We start from the raw sequence: 26,040 nt of genomic DNA, 5'->3' as shown, positions 1-26,040 counted from the left end.
TGTTTGCGGTAGAAATTGGTACTTGCTTGGAGAAAGCACGACAAGAGGGAAAGAAGGCTGGCTTCAAGGGCCCACACGCGTTTATCGAATGATTACTGGGTAACTCTGTTGACATTAACCAAATTGGAACTGTGAGTACTACCATGAGTACAGTTAATGTACTGCCACGAATCAATGCACCGTTCGAACTACAACTGATGAACACTTGCCAAAAAAAAGAGGAAGTAAATAGATTTGTTATTCTGTTAACCACCACCTCAGCCGAGCGTAGTTTTCCGTCGGAGTAATCCTCTCAAGGTTCACTGTTTGTTTTATTGTTCACATTACTACTTGTTATCTAATTTGTGTTCTTTCTTTTTTTTTTTAATGCAGGAGTTCGTTTTCAATTCAGTCAGTATCGTTAGTCTGAATGCTAGGGGTTTGAGAAATCCTACAAAAAGGAAAGCTTTATTTTTATATTGTAAACGCAGTAACGCAGATTTTGTCCTTCAGGAAACTCATTCGGGTGAAAGGATTTAAGCAACAAATACTCAGAGGCTTTTCTAATTATTTTAGGGGATTTTAATGATCGTTTTCCTCCTAGAACGAGTCAAAGCCCTCAAAATAGTAACGTTATCATTACATTATGCAAGGATCTCTGTGTTGAGGATGCCTGGCGTTATTTCAATCCAGGTGCAAAGGGTTATACCTGGACCAACAAAACTATGTCACGTAAATCTAGACTAGATTTATTCCTAATTTCCCCTTTTTTGTTACAGTTTGTTATAGATGTAGATCATCAGTTGGCTCCCTTTTCTGATCATCTCTTGATTTCCCAGCTACTAAAAAATCTAAAGGTACTCGAGGATATTGGAAATTAAACAACACACTTCTTAAAGATTCTACTCTCATTGAAAACATGAAATCATTAGCTAAAGATATGTTTGCAAGAAAAGACTTGGGTCATGGAAGTAAATGGGAATTTTTCAAATATAAAGTCAGAGTGATAGCCATTAAATGTGCCAAAGAGCTGATGCAATTAAAGAACCTTAGAGAAAAGGAGATGATGAGCATGCTTGACAGTTTTCCAAAGAAAGATAATCTATCTGAAGAAGAGGAGTCTGTATTCAAGTCTTTACAACTAGAATTAGAACAGCTTTACACGGATCTGGCAAAGGGTGCGTTTGTAAGGTCAAGAGTAAAATGGTATGAAGAGGGGGAAAGAAACACTAGTTACTTTTTTGCACTTGAAAAGAGGTACTACAAAAGAAAATCTATAACTGCACTCAAAATTAACGATGTTTTATGCAAAGATCCCATTACAATATCATCATTTGTCAATTCATTTTATGAAAACGTTTACAGCTCTCAATTTCAGGAAGACGGTGGTGAAAGTTACATTTGCCACATTCGGAATTATGTCCCTGTAATTCAGGATGATTTCCACTCAGTTTGCGATTCACCTGTGTCAACTGAAGAAATTAGAGAGGCTCTGAATTCAATGAAAAAAGGGAAATCACCTGGCCCTGATGGCCTGTCAGTTGAATTCTATAGACAGTTTTGGGAGTTACTAGAAGACCCGTTTTTCAATATGTTTCAAGATTGCATTAAAAATGGGGAAATGGTCTCCACTATGAAACAGGGCCTTATTTCATTGATTCTGAAGCCCGATAAAGACCCTTCTCTCATTGACAATTGGAGACCAATTACTTTATTAAATATTGATTACAAAATGATTGCTCTGGTTTATGGCAAAAGATTAAAGAAAGTAATAGATACCATTATAAATGAGACTCAAACAGGACTTATGAAGGGCCGTCACATAAGCTCTAACATTCGTTTAGTCTTGGACCTTATAAATTATTTAGATGCAGTTGACTCAGATGTGGTTGTCTTATTTTTGGACTTCTGTAAAGCCTTTGCCACAATTGAACATTAATTTCTTTAGGTCTCTTAAACTTCTGGATTTGGTGAAAATTGTATTGAAGTAATTTGCATGTTTTACAAAGATATAAATAGTTATGTGCTACTAAACCTTAATACTTCCAAAATATTCAGTATCAACAGAAGTGTACGACAGAGATGCCCAATTTCGCCATTTTTATTCATTTTGGATGTGGAACTTCTATCTCCAGATATTCTGAATAATGCAAATTTGTATGGCTTAACCATTTTTAACAAAGAAATCAAAATTTCCCAACTGGCTGATAATGCTACACTTTTCTTAAGAGGTAAAGACCAGGTCGCCCATGCCCTTAATGCTATAACTGCATTTTCTATTGCATCAGGATTAATACTGAATGTTTCTAAATGTGAAATCTTATGTTTATTTGACTCTGATGATAAAGAAATAGAAAATATTCCTGTAAAGTACTGTGTTAAATATTTAGGAATACATCTGTCAAAAAAACACTTAGTCAGACAACATTTGAATTTCTCTCCTAAAATTAAGAGAACTAAAAATATATTTAATAATTGGCTACAAAGAGATCTTTCTATACTTGGGAGAATACTTCTGTCCAAGGCAAAGGGACTGTCTCATTTTGTGTACCCCCTCATTATTGTTATGTGTAAATCCTGCTACTTGTAAAGAGATCAATAAGACCTTTCTTGACTTCATCTGGAAAAATAAGTCTCACAAACTCAAAAAAATCAGTCCTTTCTAACAAAAGAACTGAAGGCGGTCTAGAAGTGTTGGATTTTGTTGACATAATTAACACTTTCAAGAAACTGGTTGAAAAAATGTTTGATCAATACTGATTCAATATGGTATTTCATTCCAAATAATGTGTTTAATAAATTGAGAGGTCTTCAATTTTTACTGAAATGTAATTATATTCCTGAAAGATTACCTGCTAAATTGGCTAGGTTTCAACAACAAGCTTTAATGGCCTGGAAAATATGTTTCCTGCACAATTTTTCCACACTTAAAGCTCTTTTGTGGAATAATTCAGACATGACTATAAGGAATAAGTCATTGTTGTACCCCAGCTGGCATGAGAGGAATATTGACTTTGTTGTTGATATTTTCGACAACAAGGGTAATATTCTCACATATGAACAATTTATAACATTGAAAGAGTTTCCAATACCTTTCAGAGAGTTTATTTCTGTGATCAAAGCCGTTCCCAGTGGTCTAACGACACTAATGAAAACTCATCTTAGCTTTGGTAATGATCAAAGTTTATCCAGAACTCAGATTGGAAGACATGGGCTTACTTGAGAGATTGTAATAAATATATAAGACAAATTCTTCATTCACAAAACCAACTTACACAGAGAGGAAGGTTTTTCTGGAACATGCTTATTCCTGACATTGTCTGGAAAATGCATGGTTAAGGCCTTACAAATATTGTATACCAAACAAAGTTAAGGAAGTGCACTTCAAAATTTGACATAAGATATATCCATGTAATTCTATGATATGCATATTAGTGGCTATTGATGATATCTGTGTTTTCTGTGAAGAAGGTGAGAATCTCTCACTTAGAATTTTGGGAAAACCTTGCAAAATACTTATTTACCATTATGAACTATGTTTTTGACATGAAATATATATGTTACTATTGCAATGATAACAAGACCACTGAAATGATTGTGATTTTTTTTTTCTTGTTGCCAAATACTTGATACACAAACAAAAATTCCAAAATTCTATACCAAAATTACATTTTGTTTTGATTGAATTGAACTATTTTATTAAAACATTAACCTTAGTGAACAATAACAACAACAACATTTTCTTAAATCATTACAATAAGACTTTTTCAGAGTGATTACAATTGCACTAGAATTGTTTATTTTTTTGTTTGTTCCAGTATTTTCTCATTAATACCTGCGTTCTGTTTTGTATGATGTAAGAATGTAAATTGTTGATTTGAATTTAAAAAATCTATTAAAAAAAAAGGTACTTGCTTGGAGTCTACAACAGTAATGCTTGCTTGGTGTGCAACTACCAGTGGTGTTAAGTATAACCAGGTATACCGGAATATAATGACCTCTCTGGTACAATTTAGCTAACGACGTTAAATAACGTTATTGCTGGTTATTTAACAATAACACCCCTTTACCTTTTCCACATTTTGTTGTGTTACAAAGTGGGATTAAAATGGATTTAATAGATTTATTTTTTTGTCAAAATACTAACGATTATAAAATACAAATAAACGAATGCATCTTGATTATATAAGTATTCAACCCCGAGTTAATACATGTTAGAATCCCATTTGGCAGCGATTACAGCTGTGAGTCTTTCTGGGTAACTCTGTAAGAGCTTTCCACACCTGGATTGTGCAACATTTGCCCATTTTAATTATTTTCAAAATAATTACAACTGTAACTCAGCCTCTCAGGAACATTCACTGTTTACTTGGTAAGCAACTCCAGTGTAGGTAGATTTGGCCTTGTGTTTTAGGTTATTGTCCTGCTGAAAGGTGAATTAATATCCCAGTGTCTGGAAAGCAGACAGAACCAGGTTTTCCTCTAGGATTTTGCCTGTGCTTAGCTCCATTCCATGTGTTTTTCATCCTGAAACTCCACAGGCCTTAATGATTACAAGCATACCCACAACATGATGCAGCCATCACTATGCTTGACAGGTTTTTATTTAACCTTTTATTTAACTAGGCAAGTCAGTTAAGAACAAATTTTTATTTTACAATGAAGGTCTACCCCAGCCAAACCCTAACCCGGACGACGGTGGGCCAATTGTGTGCCGCCCTATAGGACTCCCAATAACATCCGGTTGTGATACAGCCTGGAATCGAGCCAGGGTCTGTAGTGACGCCTCTAGCACTGAGATGCAGTGCCTTAGACCGCTGCGCCACTCGGGAGCCCAAATATGTAAAGTGGTTCTCAGTAATGTATTGGATTTTCCCCAATTATAACACTTTGTATTCGGGACAAAAAGTTAATTGTATGTCACATTTTTTGCAGTATTTATTAAGTGCCTTGTTGCAAACAGAATGCATGTTAAGGAATATTTGTTTCCTGTACAGGCTTGCTTCCTTTTCAAATCAAATCAAGCTTTATTTGTCACATGCACTGAATACAAGTGTAGACCTTACCATGAAATGCTTACTTACAAGCCCTTAACCAACAGTGCAGTTCAAGAAGAGTTAAGAAAATATTTAACAAATAAACTAAAGTTAAAAAAATAACACTAACAATAACGAGGCTATATACAGTGGTGGCCAAAAGTTTTGAGAATGACACAAATATTAATTTTCACAAAGTCTGCTGCCTCAGTTTGTATGATGGCAATTTGCATATATTCCAGAATGTTATGAAGAGTAATCAGATGAATTGCAATTAATTGCAAAGTCCCTCTTTGCCATGCAAATGAACTGAATCCCCCAAAAACATTTTCCACTGCATTTCAGCCCTGCCACAAAAAGACCAGCTGACATCATGTCAGTGATTATTTCGTTAACACAGGTGTGAGTGTTGACGAGGACAAGGCTGGAGATCACTCTGTCATGCTGATTGAGTTCGAATAACAGACTGGAAGCTTCAAAAGGAGGGTGGTGCTTGGAATCATTGCTCTTCCTCTGTCAGCCATGGTTACCTGCAAGGAAACATGTGCCGTCATCTTTGCTTTGCACAAAAAAAGGCTTCACAGTGAAGGATATTGCTGCCAGTAAAATTGCACCTAAATCAACCATTTATTGGATCATCAAGAACTTCAAGGAGAGCGGTTCAATTGTTGTGAAGAAGGCTTCAGGTCGCCCAAAAAAGTCCAGCAAGCGTCAGGACCGTCTCCTAAAGTTGATTCAGCTGCGGGATCTGGGGCACCACCAGTACAGAGCTTGCTCAGGAATGGCAGCAGGCAGGTGTGAGTGAATCTGCACGCACAGTGAGGCAAAGACTTTTGGAGGATGGCCTGGTGTCAAGAAGGGCAGCAAAGAAGCCACTTCTCTCCAGGAAAAACATCACGGACAGACTGATATTCTGCAAAAGGTACAGGGATTGGACTGCTGAGGACTGGGGTAAAGTTATTTTCTCTGATGAATCCCCTTTCTGATTGTTTGGGGCATCTGGAAAAACTTGTCCGGAGAAGACAAGATGAGCGCTACTATCAGTCCTGTGTCATGCCAACAGGAAAGCATCCTGAGACCATTCATGTGTGGGGTTGCTTCTCAGCCAAGGGAGTGGGCTCACTCACAATTCTGCCTAAGAACACAGCCATGAATAAAAATGGTACCAACACATCCTCCGAGAGCAACTTCTCCCAACCATCCAGGAACAGTTTGGTGATGAACAATGCCTTTCCCAGCTTGATGGAGCACCTTGCTATAAGGCAAAAGTGATAACTAAGTGGCTCGGGGAACAAAAGATCGATATTTTGGGTCCATGGCCAGGAAACTCCCCAGACCTTAATCCCATTGAGAACTTGTGGTCAATTCTCAAGAGGCGGTTGGACAAACAAAAACCCACAAATTCTGACAAACTCCAAGCATTGATTATGCAAGAATGGTCTGCCATCAGTCAGGATGTGACCCAGAAGTTAATTGACAGCATGCCAGGGCAGATTGCAGAGGTCTTGAAAATGAACGGTCAACACTGTAAATATTGACTCTTTGCATCAACTTCATGTAATTGTCAATAAAAGCCTTTGACACTTATGAAATGCTTGTAATTATACTTCAGTATTCCATAGTAACATCTGACAAAAATATCTAAAGACACTGAAGCAGCAAACATTGTGGAAATACGTTTTGAGAATGACACAAATATTCTTGTCCGGTGGCCATTTGATTAATTGTTCAGCAGTCTTGTGGCTTCTGGGTTGAAGCTGTTAAGGAGCCTTTTGGTCGTAGACTTGGCACTCCGGTACCGCTTACCATGCGGTAGCAGAGAAAACAGTCTTTGACTTGGGTGACTGGAGTCTGTGACAATTTTATGGGCTTTCCTCTGACACCGCCTATTATATAGGTCCTGGATGGCAGGAAACTTGGCCCCAGTGATGTACTGGGCCATACGCACTACCTTCTGTAGCGTCTTACGGTCAGATGTCGAGCAGTTGCCATACCATGTGTGTGGGGAACAGAGATGAGGTAGTCATTAAAAAATCATGTTAAACACTATTATTGCACACAGAGTGAGTCCATGCAACTTATTATTTGACTTGTTAAGCACTTTTTTAATCCTGAACTTATTTAGGCTTGCCATAAGAAAGGTGTTGAGTACTTACTGACTCAAGACATTTCAGCTTTTAATTGTTTTATTAATTTGTAAGCATTTTACAAAAAACATAATTCAACGTTGACATTGTGGGGTATTGTGTGTATGCCAGTGACCAAAAAATCTCAATTCAATAAATTACAAATTTGGGATGTAACACAACAAAGTGTGGTCCAAGTAAAGGGGTGTGAATTCTTTCTGAAGACACTGTAGTTAGCTAGCCATCTTTTGATCTGGCAAGCCAGGCTAGCTAATATAACTAGCTAGCTAGATACCTCATTTGAACGTAGTTAGGTCGTAGCTCATACAAGTTTACTGTGTATTGTCTAGATAATCCTGGTTATGTAACGTTATCATTTGATAATGCTAGTAAGGCAGGCTAGCTAGCTGGCTACAGGCTACAGGCTAGCTAACGTTAGCCTTCAAGTCGTATTTGCAAGTTATTTTGTAGCTCATACAGGTGTATTCCGTTTTGTTTAGGGCAAAACTTAGTAATGGATGTAGTTAACTCATGTCTGAGTCTGACTAATACAGTGAACTATTGGTGCTTTCAATAGTTCTGTCTATCGCCTCCTTTGAATTCCATGCTGTCACAGTTACCAGCCCTTTCAAGCTTAACATCCTTATCATTTATCACCCTCCAGGTTCCCTTGGAGAGTTCATCAATGAGCTTGACGCCTTGATTCCTTTCCTGAGGAAGTTCCTTTCCTGATGATGGCTCACCTCTCACAGTTCTGGGTGACTTTAACCTCCCCACGTCTACCTTTGACTCATTCCTCTCTGCCTCCTTCTTTCCACTCCTCTCCTCTTTTGACCTCACCCTATCACCTTCCCCCCCTACTCACAAGGTAGGCAATACGCTTGACCTCATCTTTACTAGATGCTGTTCTTCCACTAATCTCATTGCAACTCCCCTCCAAGTCTCCGACCACTACCTTGTATCCTTTTCCCTCTCGCTCTCATCCAACACTTCTCACTCTGCCCCTACTCGGATGGTATTGCGCCGTCGCAACCTTCGCTCTCTCTCTCCCGCTACTCTCTCCTCTTCCATCCTATCATCTCTTCCCTCTGCTCAAACCTTCTCCAACCTATCTCCTGATTCTGCCTCCTCAACCCTCCTCTCCTCCCTTTCTGCATCCTTTGACTCTCTATGTCCCCTATCCTCCAGGCCGGCTCGGTCCTCCCCTCCTGCTCCGTGGCTCGACGACTCATTGCGAGCTCACAGAACAGGGCTCTGGGCAGCCGAACGGAAATGGAGGAAAACTCGCCTCCCTGCGTACCTGGCATCCTTTCACTCCCTCCTCTCTACATTTTCCTCTTCTGTCTCTGCTGCTAAAGCCACTTTCTACCACTCTAAATTCCAAGCATCTGCCTCTAACCCTAGGAAGCTCTTTGCCACCTTCTCCTCCCTCCTGAATCCTCCTCCCCCCCCTCCCTCTCTGCGGATGACTTCGTCAACCATTTTGAAAAGAAGGTCGATGACATCCGATCCTCGTTTGCTAAGTCAAACGACACCGCTGGTCCTGCTCACACTGCCCTACCCTGTGCTTTGACCTCTTTCTCCCCTCTCTCTCCAGATGAAATCTCGCGTCTTGTGACGGCCGGCCGCCCAACAACCTGCCCACTTGACCCTATCCCCTCCTCTCTTCTCCAGACCATTTCCGGAGACCTTCTCCCTTACCTCACCTCGCTCATCAACTCATCCTTGACCGCTGGCTACGTCCCTTCTGTCTTCAAGAGAGGCTTGGATTGCGTCCTACCTGACAGGTCGCTCCTACCAGGTGGCGTGGCGAGAATCTGTCTCCGCACCACGTGCTCTCACCACTGGTGTCCCCCAGGGCTCTGTTCTAGGCCCTCTCTTATTCTCGCTATACACCAAGTCACTTGGCTCTGTCATATCCTCACATGGTCTCTCCTATCATTGCTATGTAGACGACACACAATTAATCTTCTCCTTTCCCCCTTCTGATAACCAGGTGGCGAATCGCATCTCTGCATGTCTGGCAGACATATCAGTGTGGATGACGGATCACCACCTCAAGCTGAACCTCGGCAAGACGGAGCTGCTCTTCCTCCCGGGGAAGGACTGCCCGTTCCATGATCTCGCCATCACGGTTGACAACTCCATCGTGTCCTCCTCCCAGAGTGCTAAGAACCTTGGCGTGACCCTGGACAACACCCTGTCGTTCTCCACTAACATCAAGGCGGTGACCCGATCCTGTAGGTTCATGCTCTACAACATTCGCAGAGTACGACCCTGCCTCATACAGGAAGCGGCGCAGGTCCTAATCCAGGCACTTGTCATCTCCCGTCTGGATTACTGCAACTCGCTGTTGGCTGGGCTCCCTGCCTGTGCCATTAAACCCCTACAACTCATCCAGAACGCCGCAGCCCGTCTGGTGTTCAACCTTCCCAAGTTCTCTCACGTCACCCCGCTCCTCCGCTGTCTCCACTGGCTTCCAGTTGAAGCTCGCATCTGCTACAAGACCATGGTGCTTGCCTACGGAGCTGTGAGGGGAACGGCACCTCTGTACCTTCAGGCTCTGATCAGGCCCTACACCCAAACAAGGGCACTGCGTTCATCCACCTCTGGCCTGCTGGCCCCCCTACCTCTGAGGAAGCACAGCTCCCGCTCAGCCCAGTCAAAACTGTTCACTGCTCTGGCACCCCAAAGGTGGAACAAGCTCCCTCACGACGCCAGGACAGCGGAGTCAATCACCACCTTCCGGAGACACCTGAAACCCCACCTCTTTAAGGAATACCTAGGATAGGATAAAGTAATCCTTCTAACCCCCCCCCCCCCCCTAAAAGATTTAGATGCACTATTGTAAAGTGGTTGTTCCACTGGATATCATAAGGTGAATGCACCAATTTGTAAGTCGCTCTGGATAAGAGCGTCTGCTAAATGACTTAAATGTAACTGGGAGGGGAAAAAACTAGGTCAAATCATGACGTCAGTGATCTTCAGGCCGGAAAGTCAGAGCACTAGAAAGATGCCTGAGTTTGCAACTTGGAATTTCGAGTTGGAATACCGTTCAAAACTACGTTTCCCAATCGGAGCTAATTTTTGTCCACACGCCCACTAATGAATTTCTGGCTACACCATTGGGGTTAGGCATAAGGTTATCTGTGTGGTTAAGGTTAGGTTTAAAATCACATTTTAAGAAGAGAAATTGTAGAAATAGGCGGCCTGTATGACTTTGTGGTAACTAGTGACAACCTAGAATTATCTTGACCGAGTTACTGCCCTGATGACACAGACGGCTTCATCAACAATGGTAATGTGTGTTATGTGAAAAGTTGTATACAAAATAAATATCCAGTTTGATAAACTAGTAATTTAATTTTCCAGCCAAGCAGATACAAGTAGTAGAGTCATTTTGGTTGTGAAGTACATTATCAAAACACTTAGTCCTTTCTTTATAACAACGAAATGTGTTACTTGGCTGTCTATTGTATCACGCTGTCACAGGCCCTACCAGTCAACACCACCTCATAAGATGACGAAGTACATTGCCTGCTGCAGTTGTTCGAGAGATGTCCAGTTTCATGCAACATAGAAAAGACCAGCAAGGGGACCCTCAGAATCACGCAGACATGCCCTTCCTGTGAGCATTCCTATAAATGGAACAGTGGGGACACTTGGATCAGGTTGGTGACATTTGACCTGGTCAAGGTCAAACAGTTGTGAGTTTTGTCCCAATTCACCTTCAGAACATAGCCTGGTTCCACCAGGCTGATCACTGCGTTTACCATAATATTTCACATTACATATCATGACATCTGAAGTGAAATAGAAAAGGTGAACGCAATGATCAGGTTGATTTCACCATGCTAATTATAACCACCATTGATAATGTAATTAGTGCTCTGTTTGTGTGACTGACCAGTATCTCTTGAGGGGCCAGGAGCTCATCTATGCTGCCATGCCCTTCAATGGGGCGCTGGCAAAGAACTTACCTCCAGCCTCACTTCTTGCGTGCTTACTAATGGTCGTCAATGGAGAGGTAGGTAGGTAGGTAGGTTTAGTCTGATCTGTTCAAACTTTAACATAGTATATCACATATCCTAACAGGCATTGGTAATCTAACAGTGACTGTATGTGTTCACAGATGCATCTATTGTCCCAGCACTAGGAGACTTGCAAGATGATGTGATTAAGTCCAGACTGACATACGGGCTTAATACTGATGTCTCTAAATGGAGAGAGACCTGGTACTTGGCATGAACATTTTACTTGACAACCTTTACTTGTCTTTTTTTATTATTGAATTGAATGGTATCAGTCAATATGGGGAGGGAGAAGCCCAGTGTATTCTGCACCAGGATCTGGTAACTCCTGGTGTATACAGGACACCATATAGGAAGGTATGACCACTCTGACATGTTTACCAAGGTAGCCCCATTACCACCAGACAAAATGTTGATAGGCACAGTATCTGTATCGGCTGGGAATGACAATGAATGATGAAAGGTGCACATTGTTATATTAGCAGAACACTGATTCTATGGTATTATGTAAAAGGTTGTTTATTCTACATGGACCTGTTACTACATTTGAAAGTTATCAAAACACTTAGTTTAGAATATCTACATACATTATTTTTTTTTAAACTTTATTTAGCTAGGCAAGTCAGTTAAGAACACATTCTTATTTACAGTGACGGCCTACCAAAATGCCTCCTGTGGGAACGGGGGCTGGAATTATTATTATTTTTAAACACACATCACGACAAGAGAGACAACACAACACTAAATAAAGAGAGACCTAAGACGACAACATAGCATGACAACAAAGCATGGTAGCAACACAGCATGGCAGCAGCACAACATGGTAGCAACACAAAACAGGGTACAAACATTATTGGGCACAGACAACAGCACAAAGGGCAAGAAGGTAGAGACAACAATACATCACGCAAAGCAGCCACCACTGTCAGTAAGAGTGTCCATGATTGAGTCTTTGAATGAAGAGATTGAGATAAAACTGTCCAGTTTGTGTGTTTGTTGCAGCTCCTTCCAGTCGCTAGCTGCAGCGAACTCAAAAGACGAGCGACTCAGGGATGTGTGTGCTTTGGGAACCTTTAACAGAATGTGACTGGCAGAACGGGTGTTGTATGTGGAGGAAGATGGCTGCAGTAGGTATCTCAGATAGGGGGGAGTGAGGCCTAAGAGGGTTTTATAAATAAGCATCAACCAGTGGGTCTTGCGACGGGTATACAGAGATTACCAGTTTACAGAAGAGTATAGACTGCAGCGATGTGTCCTATAAGGAGCATTGGTGGCCGACTGGTAAAGAACATCTAGTCGCTCGAGAGCATCCTTACTTGCCGATCTATAAATTACATCTCCGTAATCTAGCATGGGTAAGATGGTCATCAATCAGGGTTAGTTTGACAGCTGGGGTGAAAGAGGAGCAATTACGATAGAAGAAACCAAGTCTAGATTTAACTTTAGCCTGCAGCTTTGATATGTGCTGAGAGAAGGACAGTATACCATCTAGCCATACTCCCAAGTACTTGTATGAGGTAACTACCTCAAGCTCTAAACCCTCAGAGGTAGTAATAAACACCTGTGGGGAGAGCGGCATTCTTCTTACCAAACCACATGACCTTTGTTTTGGAGGTGTTCAGAACAAGGCTAAGGGCAGAGAAAGCTTGTTGGACACTAAGAAAGCTTTGTTGTAGAGCGTTTAACACAAAATCCGGGGGGGGGGGGGCCTGAGTATAAGACTGTAAATTCAGCAATTGCATTCTTCTCATATTACTCTGTCGGCTACTAACCTATTGAAATATTCCTCCGGCATCTCCCCATACATCTGCCTGTTGTTATTGAACTCAACCTGCAGGAGGTTTGTTTGTTTGTTGTGATTGAGTGGGGGGAAACCACTGTGGGCAAGGTTCTGACAGATGGGTGTGTCTTGGTGGCAGCAAGGACACACCCAAGAAACACCCACATCAAACCACACCGCCAAGCGAAATCACATTTAGCTTCTGTCATGGTCACCAGCATTTCTTGAGGAGCAAGCCAAAAAACGAGTCCAAATCAGCGGGTGCAATTCCCCTTTTAAGTTATCTCATTAGTCATTCAATTCTATGACCTAATATATTTTCAAAACAGCCTAAATTACATTTACTTTAGGGGCCCAAATGTGATTTGATTGTTAAAAATGTCGAAGGGGATTCTCGTGTTTTATTATTGTTCAAACTCGTTTTACATCTTGATACACACAGAGGCTGGGAGGCCTACTGTTGTGGGAGGCAGAAGGTGGCCACATCTTGTGGCAGTCAGTTCTATGACCACCAGACGGCATGTGAGCTCTATCATTGTTTTTGTTTACCTGCTTGATGATGTACACTGAGTATACCCCCCTACAAGGTGTCAAAAGCATTCCACAGGGATGCTGGCCCAGGTTGGCTCCAATGCCCAGGTTGGCTCCCACAGTTGTGTGAAGTTGGCTGGATGTCCTTTGGGTGGTGGACTATTCTTGATACACAGAGGTCAGGTGTTGAGTGTGGAAAAACCCAGCAGCGTTGCAATTCCTGACACAAACCGGTGCACCTGACACCTACTACGATGTCCAGTTCAGGCAAATAAATATCTTGTCTTCCCCATTCACCCTCTGAATGGCACACAAACCATGTCTCAAGGCTTAAAAATCGTTCTTTAACCTGTCTAATCCCCTTCGTCTACACTGATTTGAAGTGGATTTAACAAGTGACATCAATAAGGGATCATAGCATTCACCTGGTCAGTCTGTCATGGAAACAGCAGGTGTTCCTAATGTTTTGTGCACTGTGTATAATTTACCCTTTACAATTTACTTTCTGTAAGTAATTTATATTTAAAGAAAACCCTAAATGACAAAAGCAGGGAAAGACCTCAGCCTGACCTGAAAATACAGTATTGTCACAATCACTTGAACAGGAATGCAGACATGCATAGACGTACATGTGACATAATATTTTACAGTCCTAAGGGAATTGAAAAGTAATATAAATTGTATCCTTTCTCAAAATACTACTATTACAACACTACAATGGCATACAATCAGTTTCACCTACATACTCTCCCTCCCTGCTCCAGTCTAGCTCTCCATAAATGAGAGTGGGGATTTTAATTAGTTTCTGCTCATGATCTTGATCTAATTAAAGCCTTCGTCCCTGCCATGTCATTTTCATAAGCTGCTCCCTTCAATTACATATAACAACCTAGCACATTCAGATATTAACCTTCTGTGTGAAGTGTCTCCTTCCCTCGACTTATCTACTTGCGCATTTAAAAGAATACATAGGGAAGCTTAAAGATAATTCCACGATAGTTTAGCTATTGTATAATTTATTTCCCATTTTTCTCTGACAGATTCTTGTAGATAATGAGAAGTTGGTGTGTCAGTTCTCCTGGTATATGTTCCAAATCTGGTAAATAAATGTTATTTTTAAGAAAAACTCTCAAATTGATGGCTCAGTCAAATACCACCAGTCGTCATTCTGGACACGTTAACTACTGATGTTGTGACCCTCTCTAACCCTGACTCTACGAAACTGAATGAATGAAGTGAGGTCAACAAGGCCTGGGGATATATGTCAATTGTAGATTCAAAATTGCCCCAGAATAACTCCAGGCTAAAACCCTTGACCAGAGGGGAGTTATTAGACTTCAAGTTTGACCTGATTTATCCATGCACAATACATCAGAACTCAATCCTTTGAGAGGAGCTAAGATGACAACATGGTGCCCCATTACAGAAAATCGGTGTCTTATCATCCACTTTGTGAAATATTGATTCTAAATACAGACTTTAATTTCGTGCTGGTTTTAAAAGTACCTCCACTTTGGTCCAGCAGCAGGGCTGGGGTCAGATGCCATGCATGTTCCACTCTCCCAGCAGACCTCCAGGGGCCTGGGGGTTTCAAAGCTTAGTGAGGGTACAGTGAGTGACTAAAGTGGCTGAAGCAGATCATGGACGAACAAAGAAACATTACCCTTAGGGTCCCCATCCACATTATTTATGAATGATACACTTTCTCCTGGTTTTGGAATGTGTGAGATTTGATTTCAGTGAACACACATGGTCATTTAGACATAAAGCCGTACTTCACTATCAGAAACTTCAGGACCAAACTACTATTATAACAAATAGACGCAAGTGTGAAGGTTGAGTGTTGTAGCGAACTTGAGATATGACTTCAGTAATTCTTAACAGTGGCTATAATGTGACAACTTGGTTAGGTACTGCAGTAAATAAGTCTGAGAGAAAATTATGCCTCTGAGAAATGCAGCGCTGCCTCTTGGAAGAGCTACAAACATGGAGTTTGTCGTCATTATGTTAAACCCGGTTAATACACTGTGTTGGTCTGAGTATCCTATCACAGCGTCCTTCCAGCCCAAGCCACAATTAACTAGGAAAACAATCTTCAGTTGGAGGGTGTTGTCTGTTGTGGGTCTGCGCTTTATACAAGTCCTCCCTGTGTCTAGAATTAATTAAATGTTATCTGGGAAAATAACGTGAGAAAAAGAGAGAGTGGGACTGGAAGGCAAGTAATGGTTGATACCCAGGGGGGAAATGAGAAGGTCACCAAAGAGGGGGGGGCGGAGAGAGAGGGCGAAAATACCCTCTATGCTAGATTAACACCCGGTGTGCCACTGCTCTGTTATCTGTGAGCTGGCGTGTGGACACTAGACACAGAGGCCAACATATCCCAGATTCCACTGCTGTTTTCCTAGCTCAGCTAATAGCATGTGGCTTCTTCAGCATTGCTCTTCAGAGCCAAGACACAACCAGAGACTGGGATTCTGGTACCTCCCTGAAAACAGATGACAATGGGTTTTTTTTTCCTGCCGCAGACCCCCCCTCCACGAGGGCTGTCGGGTTAGAGGAGGGAAATGAGAAGGACAAATTAATTTAAAACATATGCTCTTGTCCATTTGCAGTCCGCCCCTTCGAGAAACGACACGCCTACTCGACGGCAGACTTGAGAACAAGATCATAAGGCCTCATTTATCAACCCATGTGTGCAAACAAAATATTTGACTGTATTTTGTGTAGAATTATGAATATTTGGGGTTATTATGGGTTATGTACAGTTAGCTATGACACATCTGGACAACTTTTCAATCCTGTGTATCATACTCATAATCAGTATTATGAGTATGATACAACACTGAAAATATTATATGAACCCCAATGCCATGTGACCCTATTACATCTCATAGAACACATAATTATGTATTCAGATGGTGGGCTACTGAACAAGCATCTCACTGAACATGCATCACTAATTCGGTTATTCAATCATTTTGTTGTGTCCACTTCAAGCCTGCACAACTATACTAGCAGTGGTCTCTGACAAACCAAAGATGTGTGACTTGTTCAGCACTTTGAGTGCCATGTGGAGCTCTAATGGTTCATAAACAAATCAAATCAATTTAGCTGATTAGTGTCTAAATGCATTTGAGTGTTCTGTCATTCACAGTTAATTGGCATTGCTTCCATTTCAATCTGACATGATTTGATTGTGTTGTGAAGACCATTGAGTTTCAAAGTAACCCTCTGTTTCTCCAAATAAGAGCAACCCCAGCTAGCACATAACGTTCTGAGAACCATATGTTTCTTAGAGCTTGGTGAGAGCATGGTTGTCCTTTGGTTATTTTGCCACAATGCTCTGGGAATGGTGCAAGATACCCAGATACATAACGTTGTGAGAACCACATGTTTCTTAGGTGGGAATTTCAGTACATAATGTTTTCTGCAGGTTTCCTCGTGGTTCTATGTAAGGATGTTCTCAGAACATTAAAGCTTTCCATAAAAAAAAAGTTACTAAAAACAGTAACATTCAGAGTGTTCTACAAATGTTATTTAAAAACATAATTTCCGTTCTCAGAATGTTAATTACACCTCCCGGGAAAACTTTCAGGGAACCATAGTAAAACATTCTCAGAACCTCCCTGCAACCTAAAAATGTACTGTACGTTCCCAGAACAGATCATTTTCACCTCCGTTCTTAGAACTTAAAAAATTCACTAGGTCTAAGGCACTGAATCTCAGTGCTAGAGGTATCACTACACACCCGGGTTTGATCACCGGCTGTATCACAACTGGACGTGATCGGGAGTCCCATAGGGCGGCGCACAATTGGCCCAGTGTCATCTGGGTTAGGATAGGGTTTGGCTGGGGGAGCTTTACATGACTCACCGCACTCTAGCGACTCCTTGTGACGGGCAGGGGGCCTGCAGGCTGACCTCGGTCGTCAGGTGAACAGTGTTTCTTCCGATACATTGGTGTGGCTGGCTTCCGGGTTAAGCCGGCGGGTGTTAAGAAGCGAGGTTTGGTGGGTCATGTTTCGGAGGACGTATGACTTGACCTTCGTCTCCCGAGCCCGTTAGGGAATTGCCGAGATGAGACAAAATACATGGAAACTTATGGCTTCGGTCCCCAAACTAGCACATTTGGCTCCTTGGAAGTAGTGGCAATGTAAGTTTTTGCTTTCCCGTTGGTTCTGGAAACAAAGCCTCTGTTTGTTCTCAGAATGGAAATTATAGGTTATTTGAAGGTAATTAAATAACGTTCTGAGAACATGTTTCAATAAGACTTAACACTGCTAGCTTAGTTTGGGTTAACTGATTTGAACTCCAAGCACAGAACATATGGAAATTCAATTGCTTAGGTATTAATCATGCAAACACATACATTGTTTTGTGGCACGGCATCAGTGAGATTCTAAACTATGATCTTCTGTTCTCTAGCCATGGAATTAGTCCACTGCGCTAACAGGATTGAGCGAGCATGCCATGTTTTTTTATTTTTACTCATAGAAAGCGTTTTATTTTAGTCTATTCAAACAGACCCCATTTCAAAGGAAACAAGCACTCGTTAAGATCAGGTGTGGCCAATTAGTGGGTGCGACCAACACACCTGATCACACTTAACACGATAGAGATTGAGAGTTTTGTTGACGCTGAGAACGAAATATATATGCATTTAAATAACATTCTCAGAATGTTTTTTTAACGTTAGTTTTATTTTTACTTTATGGAAAGTTTTCTTCATGTTCCGAGAACATTACTTTAAATAGAACCATAAAGCAACCTTCAGAAAACATTTTGCTGAAGTACTGAAATTCCCACAGAAGAACATTGTTTCTTAATGTTCTATGGACGTTCTGAGAACATTACTTTAAATAGAACTATGAGGAAACCTGTAGGAAACGTTATACTTAAAGTACTGAAATTCCTACCTAAGAAACATATGGTTCTCAGAACGTTATGTGATAGCTGGGTCATCAGTCAAATGGTTTATTTCACCACAGCTCCTCTGAACCTCATGAGCCTTTTTCCACTCACAAAGGAGCTACAGTAGTACACAATGGGAGTTTTCTATTTTGGTAGGCCTTATCAATAGAGGATCTATCTCCAGTATCTGAGCCTTGTCTCGGCCTGTTCCTTCCATGAGAAGTGTTCATGAGAAAGAGTATGACAATGGAGGGCTTGACTTCTTGGGCGGTTTCTACTACAGGTCACATGGACCTAGGAATGTTAGGAACATGACCCTACAGAGCCAAAGATGTGGTTGGTTTTAGCCCTAGTGTCTGAGACTGACACTGGAGGGCTATAACAGCGTTAATGTAACGCTGACTAGAAGAGAGACAGAGGTCAAAGAAATGCATGGGATGACACGGGAAGAACTGTGAGATCATTCCAGGAAATTATTAAATACATCAATTGTCTTTTGTTGCATGGAGCAACAGAAAAAAGCTATTGATCAACAGAAACCAAGTGTCTCCTGCCTTTCCCTTACTTACATGCTGCAAAATATTCTAACCTTATTGTCACCTTATTATCTTATTTATATTAGACCCCCTACCTCCTGAGCATCTTTAGCACTGCTGTTTATGGGATGGGGAGTGTCGCTGCACAGCTATTTGCAGGTCTCTACAGAAATGTTCAATTGGATTCAAGTCCGGGCTCTGGCTGAGCCACTGAAGGATAGTCAGAGACTTGTCCTAAAGCCAGTCCTCTATTGTCTTGGCTGTATGCTTAGGCTCGTCGTCCTATTGGAAGGTGAACTTTCGCCCTAGTCTGAGGTCCTGAGCGCTCTGGAGCAACTTTTCATCAAGGATCTCTCTGTATTTTGCTCCGTTCCTCTTTCCCTCAATCCGACTAGTCTCCCAGTCCCTGCCGCTGAAAAACATCCCCACAGAATGATGCTGCCACCACCATGCTTCACCGTAGGGATGGTGCCAGGTTTCCGCCAGATGTGACACTTGGCATTCAGGCAAAAGAGTTCAATCTTGGTTTCATCAGACCAGAGTATCTTGTTTCTCATGGTCTGAGCCCTTTAGGTGCCGTTTGGCAAACTCCAAGCGGGCTGTCATATGACTTCCATCTGGCCACTCTACTATAAAGGCCTGATTGGTGGAGTGCTGCAGAGATGGTTGTGCTTCTGGAAGGTTCTCCCATCTTTTCAGAGGAACTCTGGAGCTCTGTCAGAGTGACCATTGGGTTCTTGGTCAGCTCGCTGACCAAGGCCCTTCTCCCCCGATTGCTCAGTTTGGCCGGGGGCAGCCAGCTCTAGGAAGAGTCGGTGGTTCTAAACTTCTTCCATTTAAGAATGATGGAGGCCATTGTGTTCTTAGGGACCTTCAATGCTGCAGAAATGTTTTGGTACCCTTCTAGAGATCTTTGCCTTGACACAATCCTGTCTCGGATCTCTCTGACAATTCCTTCGACCTCTTGGCTTGGGTTTTGCTCTGACATGCACTGTCAACTGTGGGACCTTATCTAGATAGACTGCTGCGCCACTCAGGAGCTCTAAGACACTGCATCTCAGTTCTAGAGGCGTCACAACAGACCCTGGTTCGATTCCAGGCTGTATCACAACTGGATGTGATTGTAAGTCCCATAGGGCGGCGCACAATTGACCCAACGTCATCCAGGTTAGAGTTTCGCGGGGGTATGCCGTCATTGTAAATAAGAATTTGTTCTTACCTGACTTGCCTAGTGTTATGACTCTCGCTCCTGGGTGAGGATCAAAGAAATTCCCCCCCTCCCACTCTCTCCCATCAGAGAGGAAGGGGGGGAAGTTGGGCTGGCTTTATGATTTAACAACCGGTCGTAAACTTTCTCTCTCTTGCCTTTGCAGTATTGAGAATGGAATGTCTGAGTGTTACAACAGAGAGATACTTGCCAGTACTTTAACATCAAAAGATTGGACATTGAAACAATATTTCTAACTTAAAGAATGTGGGAAATGGTCGGTGGGAGTCAAACATAATCATGTCATATCAATTAGCATTTTGTGATGTCATTACGGATGGTATAACAAAATAACTGTAACTCTGAAAGTAGTCACGTCCTAATTACCAGATTTACATCTAAATGTTGTAAAACTTATATGATTAAATATGGAACTATTTGTGAAAAGATAGCAATGTGATTTTAGCCTTCTAAATGTTTTTCATAAACTTTTGCCAAGTCAGTAACCACGCCCACGTGTGCACAGACATTGTGGCAACGTGATGGAACCGCCCTCCAAGGCGAGTGCTTACTCGCTGAAGAATTAACATATTAGACCAAAACATGCCGGGTTGCTGCCGGTGTGTAAAATGGTCCTAGCTGTACCCTGAATAATCAACCATTTAGACAAGAGAACATGAGGATCATCCACATGTTGAAATAGTTAAATCTCTACAGACCAGTATGATTGCAATTTAAATACAGACTAGACAGCGTGGAGTGGTGGGTACACGGCTGACAAATGGTTTAAAACTACCAGACCAGAAAATGGTAAGACTCTGAAACTCTCGAGTGAAGAAGATAAAGACTACATCAGAACATTCAGTCTGCAGCTGTCTAAGTACTTTAGTCTAGTAAACTCGACCAAAGATCACCGTGTGTGGAACATTTAAAGGATCCAGCCTAACAAAGACGAGAGGGGAAGACATCTGAAGGATTTGATCTAACGGACACTCCTAGACAAAATAACCTACTACAACTACAAAGGACATTGTGAACTCTGGTGGACAAACCAGAGACTTACATCGAACTATTCGCCATAGTCGGATCGAGTGGTTTCAACAGAGAGACGACAAAGACAGACAGTCATCTACGCGTATGTAAACTCAGCAAAAAATAAATGTCCTCTCACTGTCAACTGCATTTATTTTCAGCAAACTTAACATGTGTAAATATTTGTATGAACATAACAAGATTCAACAACTGAGACAAACTGAACAAGTTTCACAGACATGTGACTAACAGAAATTGAATTATGTGTCCCTGAACAAAGGAGGGGAGGGGTCAAAATCAAAAGTAACAGTCAGTATCTGGTGTGGCCACCAGCTGCATTAAGTACTGCAGTGCATCTCCTCCTCATGGACTGCACCAGATTTGCCAGTTCTTGCTGTGGGATGTTACCCCACTCTTCCACCAAGGCACCTGCAAGTTCCCGGACATTTCTGGGGGGAATGGCCCTAGCCCTCTCCCTCTGATCCAACAGGTCTTAGACGTGCTCAATGGGATTGAGATCTGGGCTCTTCGCTGGCCATGGCAGAACACTGAGATTCCTGTCTTGCAGGAAATCACGTACAGAACGAGCAGTATGGCTGGTGGCATTGTCATGCTGGAGGGTCATGTCAGGATGAGCCTGCAGGAAGGGTACCACATGAGGGAGGAGGATGTCTTCCCTGTAATGCACAGCGTTGAGATTGCCTGCAATGACAACAAGCTCAGTCCGATGATGTTGTGACACACGGCCCCAGACCATGACAGACCCTCCACCTCCAAATCGATCCCGCTCCAGAGTACAGGCCTCGGTGTAACGCTCATTCCTTCGACGATAAACGCGAATCCGACCACCACCCCTGGTGAGAAAAAACGTGACTCGCCAGTGAAGAGCGCTTTTTGACAGTCCTGTCTGGTCCAGCGACGGTGGGTTTGTGCCCATAGGCGACGTTGTTGCCGGTGATGTCTGGTGAGGACCTGCCTTACAACAGGCCTACAAGCCCTTAGTCCAGTCTCTCTCAGCCTAATGCGGACAGTCTGAGCACTGATGGAGGGATTGTGCATTCCTGATGTATCTAGGGCAGTTGTTGTTGCCATCCTGTACCTGTCCCGCAGGTGTGATGTTCGGATGTACCGATCCTGTGCAGGTGTTGTTACACATGGTCCGCCACTGCGAGGACGATCAGCTGTCCATCGTGTCTCCGTGTAGCGCTGTCTTAGGCGTCTTACAGTACGGACATTGCAATTTATTGCCCTGGCCACATCTGCAGTCCTCATGCCTCCTTGCAACATGCCTAAAGCACATTCACGCAGATGAGCAGGGACCCTGGGCATGTTCTTTTGGTGTTTTTCAGAGTCAGTAGAAATTCCTCTTTAGTGTCCTAAGTTTTCATAACTGTGACCTTAATTTCCTACCGTCTGTAAGCTGTTAGTGTCTTAACGACTGTTCAACAGGTGCATGTTCATACATTTTTTATGGTTCATTGAACAAGCATGGGAAACAGTGTTTAAACCCTTTACAATTAATATGTTAACCTCTTGGGGCTAGGTGGGACGCTAGCGTGCCACCCGTGGTGCACTCCATCAACAGCAGGTGCATTTCAAGAGCGGCAAATTTGAATCCAAATAAATGTCAAAATTCAAATTTTTCAAAAATACAACTATTTTACACCATTTGAAAGATAAACATCTCCTTAATCTAACCACGTTTTACGATTTCAAAAAGGTTTTACGGCGAAAGCATAAATTTAGAGTATGTTAGGACAGTACATTTACAAGAGTTGTGTGTAATGTTTTGTCAAGTCAAAGACAGGGTCACCAAAACCATAAAACCAGCTAAAATGATGCACTAACCTTTTACAATCTCCATCAGATGACACTCCTAGGACATTATGTTAGACAATGCATGCATTTTTAGTTCTATCAAGTTCATATTTATATCCAAAAACAGCGTTTTACTATGGCATTGATGTTGAGGAAATCGTTTCCCTCCAATAACCGGCAGTCAAGTCAGCGTCACAAATTAAATAATTAAAATTAGAAAACATTGGTAAAATATTATCATGTCATTTAAAGAATTATAGATTTACATCTCTTGAACTCAATCAACTTGCCAGATTTAAAAATAACCTTACTGGGAAATCACACTTTGCAATAATCTGAGCACTGCGCCCAGAAAAATACGCGTTGCGATACAGACTAGACGTCATGTTGGGGAGATCTAAAATCGAAAATACTATGTAAATAATCCATTACCTTTGATTCTCTTCATCAGATGTCACTTCCAGGTATCACAGGTCCATAACGAATGTAGTTTTGTTCAAAAAAGCTCATCATTTATGTCCAAAAATCTCCGTCTCGTTAGCACATGATGTAAGCCAGCCGGACTTCTCGTCATGAACGAGGGGAAAAAATATATTTCCGTTCGTTCAAACATGTCAAACGTTGTATAGCATAAATCATTAGGGCCTTTTTTAACCAGAACATGAATAATATTCAAGGTGGACGAATGCATACTCTTTTATAACGTATTGGAACGAGGGTACCCAACATGAACTCGCGCGCCAGGTGTCTAATGGGACATCATCGTTCCATGGCTCTTGTTCGGTCAGATCTCCCTCCAGAAGACTCAAAACACTTTGTAAAGGCTGGTGACATCTAGTGGAAGCAATAGGAAGTGCCAAAATATTCCTAAACCCCTGTGTTTTTCAATGGGATAGGTTTAAAGTCAATACAACACATCAGGTATCCACTTCCTGTCAGAAAATGTCTCAGGGTTTTGCCTGCCAAATGAGTTCTGTTATACTCACAGACACCATTCAAACAGTTTTAGAAACTTTAGAGTGTTTTCTATCCATATATAATAAGTATATGCATATTCTAGTTACTGGGTAGGATTAGTAACCAGATTAAATCGGGTACATTTTTTTTTATCCAGACGTGCAAATGCTGCCCCCTAGACCCAACAGGTTAAGTTATTTGGATTTTTACGAATTATCTTTGAAAGACAGGGTCCTGAAAAAGGGACGTTTATTTTTTTGCTGAGTTTATGTATTGCATTCTTTTTCTGAATGAGCGGTTATTAGCGTATGAAGTATTTGTATTTCTGTGAGTGTAGCTTACAAATGTCCCGATAGTTGAATTCCTTTGCCTCTCCCTTTCCCTCTCTTTCTGCATCCTCCATTTTGTTATAACCAAATTGTCATGCTTTGTTAGTCCGCTAGGGACTTTTCATTGCATCATGTTAGTAATCAATATAATGTATACTGTGTTTATGTAATTCTGTGTGATTATTTAGTTAGTAAATAAATAATTAAGCCAATTTGTTTATCACTGTATTATGATTTAGACTAAGGTTCGTGTAGATTCAGAATGAGACTGATATGAGGTAATACAAATTAATAATTGACTGTTATTTATGTAAGAGATATATCTTTAGAGTTTTAACACGGGAGATAACTCATTAAATAACTTTTCCCGTGGTGCCCCAAGATGGCTAATGAGTTAATTGTTACATGATTCATTTAATCACGTAATAATTAAACATAGTTAATTATGGATCCCTTCACGCGCCAATCCCTTTAGCGGGATCGATTTGACAACATCCAGTGAAATGGCAGCGCACCAAATTCAAACTACAGGAATATCAATACTCAACATTCACGAAAATATATATGTGTAATACATCAAAATAAAGCTTAACTTCTTGTTAATCCAGCCGCTGTGCCAGATTTCAAAAAGGCTTTATGGCGAAAGCAGACCATGCGATTATCTGAGGACAGCGCCCCACATACAAACACATGAAAATAATTTTTCAACCAGGCAGGTGCGCTGCAAAAATCAGAAATAGCCATGTAATAAATGCCTTACCTTTGAAGATCTTCTTCTTTTTGCAATCCCAAATGTCTCACTGACACAATGAATGGTCGTTTTGTTTGATAAATTCCTTCTTTATATCCCCAAATGTCAATTTATTTGGCGCGTTTGATTCAGAAATGCACCGGTTCCAACTTGCCCAACATGACTACAAAGTATCTAATAAGTTACCTGTAAACTTGGTCCAAACATTTCAAACAACGTTCCTAATCCAACCTCAGGTATCCTAAAATGTAAATAATCAATAAAATTTAAGACGGAATAAACTGTTTCCAATACCGGATAAAAACAACGTGAAGCGCGTTCCAGTTCACGCGCACCAAAACAGTAGAGTCCACCTGGAGTGACACATACAAAGAACAGCCCAACTTCTTCATTTCTCAAAAGAAAAACATTGAACAATTTCTAAAGACTGACATCTAGTGGAAGCCATAGGAACTGCTACCAGGTTCCTCATAAATAGGGCTTCCCATAGAAAACAATTGGAAAATACAATGACCTCAACAAAACAAATTCCCTGGATGGATTGTGCTCGGGGTTTCGCCTGCCAAATCAGTTCTGTTATACTCACAGACATTATTCTAACAGTTTTAGAAACTTCAGAGTGTTTTCTATATAAATCTACTTATATGCTTATCCTAGCTTCTGGGCCTGAGTAGCAGGCAGTTTACTTTGGGCATGCTTTTCATCCGGACGTCAAAATACTGCCCCCTAGCCTTAAGAAGTTTTAATTGATTTCATAAGATAACAGTTATCACATTAATGATAGTCACTTCTCGACACTAGTTAAATATATATTTTTTAATGGCAAAATGAGAAGAATTGTATGAAATTTGTTATAAAATTGCTACATTTTCTTTCCGTCTCATGGCAAAATGTGTAGCATTGCAGGAAATTAACATTAAACAAAAATAAAATCTCTATGGCAGCAAAACGGGCCAGTGAAATGTTTTGTCCGCTAGGTGGTGGGCCCTCAAAAAGCTAGGGCTACAGGTAAAATTA

The 26,040-nt window shown here is 41.5% G+C and overlaps 1 protein-coding gene across 1 annotated transcript; it reads left to right on the top strand.

Annotated features, from left to right (window-relative positions):
- The first annotated feature begins 19 nt into the window (after nucleotides 1–19).
- Nucleotides 20–23,724, top strand: LOC106584238 (uncharacterized). Its single transcript, XM_082963800.1, has 3 exons — nucleotides 20–131; nucleotides 7,806–7,899; nucleotides 8,816–23,724. Exon 3 carries the CDS (start codon nucleotides 9,183–9,185, stop codon nucleotides 9,930–9,932), a length of 750 nt encoding a protein of 249 aa, XP_082819926.1. The 5' UTR covers nucleotides 20–131; nucleotides 7,806–7,899; nucleotides 8,816–9,182; the 3' UTR covers nucleotides 9,933–23,724.
- The last annotated feature ends 2,316 nt before the right edge of the window (nucleotides 23,725–26,040 follow it).

Source organism: Salmo salar, chromosome 02 (assembly GCF_965601325.2).
Source record: "Salmo salar chromosome 02, fSalSal1, whole genome shotgun sequence".
In the NCBI taxonomy this organism is placed as follows: domain Eukaryota; kingdom Metazoa; phylum Chordata; class Actinopteri; order Salmoniformes; family Salmonidae; genus Salmo; species Salmo salar.
This window is presented reverse-complemented; position numbering and strand designations above follow the sequence as displayed.